Source organism: Galendromus occidentalis, unplaced genomic scaffold, assembly GCF_000255335.2.
Source record: "Galendromus occidentalis unplaced genomic scaffold, Mocc_1.1 scf7180000077428, whole genome shotgun sequence".
Classification (NCBI taxonomy): domain Eukaryota; kingdom Metazoa; phylum Arthropoda; class Arachnida; order Mesostigmata; family Phytoseiidae; genus Galendromus; species Galendromus occidentalis.
This window is the reverse complement of record NW_003805416.1, coordinates 510,403-519,980: the sequence shown is the minus strand read 5'-3', so window position 1 is coordinate 519,980 and position 9,578 is coordinate 510,403. Positions and strand designations below refer to the sequence as shown.

At 50.6% G+C, this 9,578-nt stretch overlaps 1 protein-coding gene and 1 pseudogene across 1 annotated transcript; one reads left to right on the top strand and one right to left on the bottom strand.

The window, feature by feature from the left end:
• The first annotated feature begins 179 nt into the window (after nt 1-179).
• On the top strand, nt 180-3,217 carry L2HGDH (L-2-hydroxyglutarate dehydrogenase). Its single transcript, XM_003742636.1, has 5 exons — nt 180-337; nt 1,346-1,542; nt 1,794-2,003; nt 2,124-2,371; nt 2,525-3,217. Exons 2-5 carry the CDS (start codon nt 1,347-1,349, stop codon nt 3,167-3,169), a joined length of 1,299 nt encoding a protein of 432 aa, XP_003742684.1. The 5' UTR covers nt 180-337; nt 1,346; the 3' UTR covers nt 3,170-3,217.
• Nucleotides 3,218-3,962: 745 nt separating this feature from the next.
• LOC100905282 (beta-1,3-galactosyltransferase 1-like) lies at nt 3,963-9,358 on the bottom strand (annotated as a pseudogene).
• Between the last annotated feature and the right edge of the window lie 220 nt (nt 9,359-9,578).

Here is a 9,578-nt window from a genome sequence, read left to right as displayed (position 1 = left end):
TTTCGGACATACGAGCATCATTCACGAAATATAGAAGATGTCGGGGTCCAGAGCGGGAAGTTTAGCTTCCAACTGACTCCGGGAGCTCAGAAGTCGTTCTCCAGCAGCCGAAGAGCACACGGATCGATCGGACCCGCGCTGCTTGAACGCCCGCTCCATCCTTTGGCAAAGCCCTCGACATAAACAAAGATGTCTGCCTCCACTACTCCGTCCGGATAAAGCGACGGCCCAGAGTACTACTGTTGTAGATACGCGAACGCGGTAGTTCGATTCAATCTTATCTGATGTGATTTCCCGAAATCTGCAGCAGTCTTTTGAAGTTCCCGACGGACCTCAGGTAAACAGAAACGTCTAGGGAGTGTCGCGATATGCCGTCTGGCTAATGGGGTGCTCCCGACATCGTCCAGAGGAGGGCGCGCGTGTGACCAGCTGAGAGCTGAAATTTGCCATTGGGCGACCCATAGGTTTTCGGATTCATGCCCTACGAATGAGACAGTATCCCAACCTGATCGATTCGAGGAATTCCCGCGCAGTGCGCGCAGCCAAAAGCCCCGTACCGTGGTTTGTCCTCTAAGAGTTCAAGTCAGCGAGCGGGTGAGCAAGAATATGATCGGTTCGTGATAGCTGTCTGCTCGGGGACTCAGTACGATTTTGGCATTTCCGGTGCTCGAAGCGAGAAATGTGGATTCCCGGCTTCCCGAAGAGATCGGATACGAGTCAGAGTTGTTGCCCATAAATCGTGAGAATTTCGAGACTTTGAAGTTCGATGGCAGAATATCCTTCTGGCACACATCCGAGTCAAGCATCAGTTAGCTCACGCGATATCAAGTCGGTGATGAGATGTGGATCCTTCCGAAGAAATGAGAAAAATGCGATCCCTCGTCGTAGTATCCAGTTTCCACCGATGACGCTCGGAATTCCGAATCTGCGGAGGGCTTGCCAGATTTCTTGGAGAAACGGGGAGGGGGAGTTTTCTTTCGCTTCGGATCTTCAATACCGTCAGTGATCGACTCCCTTTGTAGACCTCGGACAGCTTTGCATTTTCCGCTTCATCTCCGGATATTCCTTAGTCGTCCATCTAGGAGATATTCATAGAATAATTCGCTGAACGACCTCTTCGAAATGCTCAGAGCCACCTAAGTTTTCTGCGCTCCGGAAAGAGAATTTGATGAGTATATCGAGATATAGATAGAAACATTGGTATCGACATCGATCAGAAGAAAATCTACGCCAAATATCCTCGCTCCGCGCAGCCGAGTCATGACCCGCCATTGCCCTGCGGAATCCGACCGGCAGCCACCAATGCGCTTTCACAGTCCACTGAAATATTCGTTCAATGTTTCAGAATGAATTGTATCCAGAGGAGCGTGTGCTTCTCAAAATCCGGTTTCCACGCTCTGAAGCTATCCCGAAATCTCTCCAGTTCTACGTATGATGTAGTTATCGTCGGCGGAGGAGCTGTGGGTTGTGCCACGGCGCGACAGCTGAAGCAGAATCATCCGAAACTGGACATCTGTCTCCTCGAGAAAGAATACGATGCTGGTTCGTGCGAATTTTCCTCCCTCTTCGACCTGCTCTCGGGCCAACATCATACGAGATACCGTGTCCGGGAACCGATACCGTATCCGAGCCGTAACGTGGTATCTCCAGTTTGCCTAGAAAATGAATTCTCCGGAAAGAATGATGGAGTCTTCGCCTCTACGCAAAATCTGTCCCATGGGCGAGACATGATCCCGAATCAACGCAGTCCCGTTGTGCTCACATACATAAATTGACTCCGAATTCTATTACAGCTTTCCATCAGAGCGGGAATAATAGCGGTGTGATCCACGCGGGTATATACTACAAACCCGGGACTTTGAAAGCTCAATTATGCGTAAGGGGTCACAAACTCATGTTGGATTACTGCCGAGAGAAAAACATCGCTCATCGAGTCTGCGGAAAGCTGATCATCGCCACCGACTCTCAACAGCTCGGAGCTCTGGACGACATCTTCGCTCGAGGTGAAACGATTTTCCGGGAATTCCTCTCCGTTGAGAACGTCCTCCCGTCGGACAGTAAGCGAAACGGAAAGCGTCAGTCCTTGGAGTCGTCTGATTTTTTTTCTCATCTTCTCCCATCAGGTCAGGCTAATGGCGCAGAAGGTCTGCAACTACTCGATCAAAAAGGGATTCGCGAAATCGAACCAAAAGCCAGAGGACTCAAGGCGATATGGAGTCCGAACACCGGGATCGTGAGCTACAGGGAGGTCACGAAGCACTACGTCAGAGACTTCACGGAGATCGGCGGCAAGGTCTTCTACGGATTCCGCGTAGCTGCCGTCGAGAAGCATCGCGACGACCTCCTCGTCAAGAGCGATTCATTCGAAGAGGTTCGTGAAAAAAAGGGACCTTCCTTATATGGACACCCGTCACTCGATTCCTGATATATCGTCATCTCAAGGAGCTTTTCTCTTCATTAAGAGCTCATTCATTAAGTCGGTAATTTATTGATTAGCGTCATCGATTTGTCCATTCATTCCCAGATCCGCTGCCGTCGACTGATTTCGTGCGCCGGCCTCTATTCTGATCGGATTTCGGAGCTCACAGGAGGTTCTCCGCTCCCGAAGATCGTTCCATTCCGTGGGGAATACCTGTTGCTGAAGCCGCACAGGAGCGATTTGGTTTCGACGAACATTTATCCCGTACCAGATCCAAACCTCCCGTTTTTAGGGGTTCATTTTACGCCGAGAATAGACGGTAGAGTGATTCTAGGACCTAATGCCGTGCTCGCCTTCGCACGAGAAGGATACAAATGTACAGAAATCAATGTTGTAGAACTGGTCGAATCAATCAATTACGCCGGACTCCAGAAGATGGTAGCTAAGTATTTCATGGCGGGTGTACAGGAGCTGTACAAAGGCTTTGTGTTATCGGCTCAGATCGACGAGTTGAAGAAGTTTATCCCCGAACTCGAACTGAACGATGTCGAACGTGGTCCGGCGGGGGTGCGAGCGCAAGCCCTCGATATCGACGGTGAATTTGTGGACGACTTTGTGTTCGATACGGGCAAAGGAGACTTCAAGGGAAAAGCTTTGCACGTCCGGAACGCCCCGTCTCCCGCGGCTACCTCGAGTCTTGCGATCGCTGAAGTTATCGCCGATAAAGCCAAACATCTGTTCTCGTTATAGGTAGGAAATTAGAGGCATCTTGTAGCTCTGATGAAATTAAAAGTTATACTATTGAGGCGTAGCAATTCTTTTCCATTGTATACTCTCCGCCGAGAGGCGCTGCCAATCGTGGGAGCATCCGGCGAGTCCATCGGAATTTTCACGGTGAATCCAGGACGAGCGCCGTAATGCACAATAGTCTTTGGCGTGGCGTTTCAACGAATAACATCTCTACGACGTTCGCTATCTTAGCTCTAACGATTCACTTTGACGAAACCGGCTTGTTCTAGGCAGGCGGTTCGGCAGCACTGATGATCCACAATAGAACAGCGGACATTTCCGTCGGTATGGAGGCGTACGAAAGCAATTTGTATGTAAGTACAACCACGAAACCACCAGCGACGCTTTCACAAGGCGCCAGCGTGTCGCCAGGATTTTCAGCCCTGACCCAAAACGCTTCCATCATTCGGGATGCGCGCCACTAAATCCTATTCACGAGCGTTTGCCGACCCTTTGACGAAAAGACAAACTGAGCGACTAGAGCAAAGATAAACGCTCCACCCGAAATTCGAAAGTTTCCTTTTGCAAATGTGTTTTTCTTCTGGATGATTCGTTCCGAAACAGCTTTCGGAATCTGCGAGCACGTCCCGAAGTCTTCTGTCGGCGTCACCCATTGCTTATGATCAGAAGTTTAAGCTCTTTCCATGTCCTGAACCGCCGAGACTGCCTCAGTTCTGGGGAAGAAAAACAACTCGAGAACTTCTTTCAAGAGCGACACGTCATATCCAAACTCTACACGAGAGCCCAGGGTGACTCAGCGCGGACAGAAATATCCTTGTGTATTGACATTGTTCCAAACATCCAACATTTCTTGAGAACTGATCTCATTAGAAGTGACTCTTTCTGTAAACAAAAAGTTACAGGGTGCGTTATGTATTGTCACCGGCGGTCTCAGAGTAAAGCCTTGGTGATCCACGAGTTGGAGGCCGGTCTTGTGACGGCAGAAACCAGTCACGTAGACGTCTTCGATGAAGAACAGCGGGGTTCCCAGAGAGGCTTCGTAAAGTCGCCGAGCTGCGTTCAAGCTCATCGTGTAGCTGAATCCTGAGCAATAGGTTGGGAATGTCTCTCCGGGGATCACGTCGTGTGGCACTTCGTACTTCATGGTTTTAACCCGAAGCTCTTCAAGACTCTTCCCGGGTCGGAGAATTTTCTTCACGCGGTTCTGATGACACAACAGGGAATCTTTATAAGGTGTCCGCTTGTGGCGTTCCAACGTTTTGATCAGATTGGGCAAGTGAAGGTAAATATCGTCATCGATTTTCACCGCGTAGTCGGCATTCCGACAGAACGTGACCGCGTACTTGAGTCCCATCACAGATTTGATGCTTAGGTTTTCGAAGCGCTCGAGGAAATCCTCCTGGCAGACATCTCCATAGACGTAGTGCTCTTTGAGAGCTTCGTCCTGAAGGGTCTCGTTCCTCCCATTGGCTAAGAGGAAGACGACGCGGAAATTCAGCGCTTTCTGCAATGATCGCTGAGCCCATGTCTTGCGTATGGCTGCACGTCTTTCGGTGTTTTTGATATGCGTTGCTACGAAAATGAGGAGCTTCAGTTTCCTTGCGTCGAAGTCGTCACACAGCTTCTCAGAGTTCAGGATATAAGAGAAATTGTGCGGGTTCGCCTCGAAACCCCTATGCACGGTCACGTTCCCAGGTAGGAGAGCCCATCCGTCTTGGATATTCGGATCGCCGGTGGAGTCAGTCTCCTTGGACAGCGTATTGTCGTTGAACTTGATCTGGGAGACTGCACGCTGCATGAGTTCACTGCTCGCCGCGAGATCGACTCCAGTCGCATCGTCCATGCGCACCGCCAGGACCACACACGCAGTAACGAATAAAATCCCCGTCAGCGAGAGCATTCCGAGGGGAAGTTTCCAGTGCCATGAGCCCATGCTGTCACATCACTGCCGTCGCCTGCAAGATCGCTTTTTCGAGTCATTTAGAAGGGTTTTATCTCGGCGAATATCATTATCGGTGTGTCACCGTAAACGTGATTCATATTGGGTGCGGAATTCACGCGGATAAACACGCACACACACAAACGCTTGAATAAACACGCTCTTTCGCTGTCGACTTGATCTACCGTCCAGCCACATTCCAACGAAATATCCGTGGAGGAAGGGGGGAAACCGCGGGTGGTAAGCTGTTTACTCTCCTAATGATTCTGTCGGAATGCGTCGCCTTCTTTTTGCAGTCCGATATCAAAGTACGTCAGGACAAGCCCCGAGTTAAGTGGATGGGGGAGAATCTTACTCGACTTGCCTTCTCATCGGTAGCGTACGATTGGGACAGATAGGGAGAGAGCAGGGCGGGACGTACACGGAGAACTTTTCAAATCAGGAGATTGTACTCCTGCTTTGGAATCGGAAGTATATCACAGCGAGTCGACTGATCCTAGTCGAAGATCTCGCATCGAGGAATGATTCGGATCACAGATGCTAATCCCTCGAGGCTATACGAACAACACCAGCAAAAACCGCTACGTCAAGAGCCTTGGAATTGACCATAAGCGAGGTCGATAGCGGCAGAAGCATAAACACCTTGGTACAGTCAACCCCCAGAATTTCTTTCCTCACAGTTCTCCTCCAACGCGCATCTGTCACCGACACCTGTTGCCAGTCTTTCGACAGAATGCCCTGACCGTTGTTCGTCACGTTCGCACTTCTCGACAAGCGAGTGAGGCAAATTCTGATTTCTCAGCCCAGAATCTTTCGCCTATCGATTACCAACTGATCGGCGATACAAACACGAAAGTCGCTGTCCCTGGATGTCGCCGATACCTGGTATGACGACATCGGCGACGCCTGTTGATCGCTTCTCTGGTTTATCTTTGGAAAATTTATCCAACACACTAACGCCTCGGTTCAGCCGATGCGTCCGAATGTCGCAGTCCGCGAGCACGAGAACAACGCACCTCACTTCATTCCGCTGTAGTGATCGATGCGGCCGATTCCTATCCATGACAAACTCCGTGGACTGAAGTCGCTAGGGTGAAGTAGCGCCGCGCCGTTACTTTCGATAACGAAGGAAGGGTCGCCGCGGCTTGCCGCTGTTGGCGGCGCTCACGGGCGAGGGTCTACTGACGTAACGGGTAGCGTAGGTGGAAGATTGAGTTTCACAGGTTTTACTCAAATGCTATTCTTCGATTGTTCCTTTATTTGATGTGCTCAATTTCGTCGAATCCCCATCTCGTGAACGCAGTCGACCGATCGTAGTCAATCTCTCGGACCTCGCCGATGACATTCCTAATCCTCTTTCGAAATTTGGACTCCATCGGGCAGATGCCGCATATTCTCGGCAACTCGGGTCCCAAAAAACAAGCCCTCCGTGGATGCAGATGCTTCCTTCAATAGAGGCGATTGCCGACTGACGAAAGGAAAATCGGAGGCAGGATTCTGCCATGGAATTCGCCATCACGTGCTTCCTGATCCGGAAGTGTCCCGCTCCCGTGTTGTGACGATTCCGTCGGCGGGCTCCTGAGCTTGGGGGCCTGGATTCCAATATAGCCTGTAACCGTAGCCTTTTCGTCTCTGACGAACTTTACATCCTTCGCAAGCATTCTCGCAAAACTCTTCTCTGCATGAGATCCCATTGCAGCACAACCCGCTAAGGAGGAGGGCCATCGAGGCGTTCCTGCTTCTGGGTTTCCGCTGGTAGCCTGAGGAAGAAGCTGGAGCCCATCCATGTTGGTCTGAACCTAGGCGGGAAAGCCCTGAGAAATCTGCGGGATGGGACCCGAGAGGAACGGGACTCGAAACTTTGACTGAAGCCAGCTTGTCTGCGATCAGTAGAGCGAAATCTCAATCGGAGCGAAGAGCGTCTGATGCCAGAACGTTTAATGATTCGGAATTATTTGCCCGACGGAGAAGATCGTTGAGACCAAAAAACGGTCTGTTTGTTAGTTAACGATTCCTGATTCGTTGCTCGCTCGTGTCTAGTTGGCCTGAGCGAGTGAGAAGAGAGCTATGGAGATATCATCAGGGTGAGAGAGGATGTGTCAACCGACAGCAACTGACGGGAATTCCCGTTTTGTCCGAAGACTCCCGCTGCTTTCGACCCTTTTTCCAGGCTTGCGTAGACTTGCTCTGCCACATGAAGAATTGAGACCTGGTGGATCTAATCCTTCCATATCACTGCCGCGGGGGCTCCGATTCCATGTGCTTGTAAGTTGCATACGGAAGCGTGGTGTCCCCCCGAATGATTGTTTTTTATTCCGCACAAGAAGGGTCTCAAAGTCCCAAACCTATTTCCGTAGCTCAAGCCAGACATCGATCTTGAGTTCTAGGGTTGGGCTCGCGAGATGTGTTACCGAACAGGATCTCCGATACACGCATCGATTCCGAGATGTCCGGACTCTGTTCCGGACATTCTTCACCGAATGAGTACTCACTCTGATAATAATATGTATAATTTATTAACGATGATAAAAAGTGCTATTGAATATGTGCGATTTATTCGTAGGGATGAGTCTTGACTCTCAGCCGATGCAGGCTGGATCCCGCTGGCACCGTGAACCGTTCCACGTCATATTGACGGGATGGACGTGAAGGTATGCCCACTAGAGGAGCTTCGAGTTTTCCGTCGTATCAGACAGATTTGTACCATCTCGAGCCAACTGTGATTAGCAAACCGAGCATGCATATAAACATGTAGACTCCGAGGAACCAGATCGAAATGCAGTTTTCGAGGAGCCATGACACAAGCGCGATACCTGGGGGAGGAACTAGCGTCGAATGATTGATTTTCATCGAATTTCCCCATCATTGTGGAGCAGAGCATGATTCAACTGCCCTCGATGATTCTCCCAGAAACCTCAGAACGAATGGAATTATTCCGCGAAACTCACCGGAAGGTATCGCTCCCAGACCATCGATATATCTGTAGGTTTTCCCGCTCTCTCTGGGTTTTACGCTGGTAAGCGCAGTGTAGGCCCTGGTAATTTCCCTGAATTTCACCTCATCGCCGGATTGCTTGTCTGGGTGGTGGATCAGCGCCAGGTCCCGGTAGGCTCGCTTGATTTGGGAAGGCGTCGCCCCGGACGCGAGTCCGAGTTCCCTGTGCGAGTCGGATCTCAGCAGACTTTCTTCGAGAAGAGCAATCTGAATGACAATTCTGTATCTTATGCTTCATTCTTGCCGTCTCGACTTGGAGTGGCGAATTGAATTCGGTTTCCTGACATTGATAAAACTCTGCCGATTGTGAAGACTCGGTGAGGATTGGACTGGACTTCGCAAGAAAACGCATCATATTTCATGAAAAACCGCGCTTATTGACTGCGCTCATTCGCTACCCCCCATAGAGTCCCATTTTGAAGAAGAACCGCAGTTGCGATTAATAACCGCGGTCGCGAAGCTTAGTTAGATCAGACTAGAATCTCCCTCACGGGAGAACCGCTCTGCTAATCGATCCAGACGCCAAAGCACGCAGGATCAAACGTTCCGAAGAACGTTCCCGATGACCGACTGATTGACTGTCCGACCCAACGCGATACAACGAATTTCATCGATTGCCTTGGTTAGGGATCCGGGTTGGGCCTGAAGATCTGGACTTCTCCTCCTAAATGTCTCGCGAGCCCGCCGCGGCATTACGACGAGCTCTTCTATTGGGTACGACAAGAATCGATTCTGCGGAGGGAACTTATCGACGAAATCGTCCAACGGTGACAGGATAGTTAGGAACTGTCCCCCTTCTTTCGGCGAGGATAGCGTATTCAGGTGGTGGCATTTCAGGCCGGTGCTTTCCCCCCAACCCGAGAAACGCTAGATACCACACAGTGTACCTCTCCTCGCCACGGATTCTGAGTTTCCCGAATGGCATTCGTTCAAGAATGAGGTTTTCACGCACGTGCTGCCTCAGATCACTGGAACGATCCATCAATTTTGAGATCCAATCGCTCCATTCACACGGACTTCTTCCCGATATGTCTCTCTCCGAGAATAGCTTGGGTCTCAAAGACCACCCCGTGGACAACGGCCAAATATGTCGCTTGCGATCCGTAGACATCGACAATAATCGGTCGGTAAACGAGCCGGAGCTTATCACGGTTCATCATTCGGGATGAGACACATACCAACACCAAGACTGTGAGAGCGCTGATGACTGTTATCAGCACCAGGATGATCCTCGAGGTCTACCACAACCTCTGCATGAAATCCCTCCGGTATTTTTCGTGAGGATTGTGTGCCATGAGGGCAGCCATTCGTGCGAATCCAGTACTGGCTCCCAGGCTTCTCGAGGATCCACGACAGGAAATTTTTCCCAAATCCGAGAATATCTCCATCACCCTCGGCATTCGCTTCGCCTACCTACCTCATGGAGAATCTACTTTGGAATTCGCCCCGCGGTGCCGAGGCTTTGCTCTCTGTCGA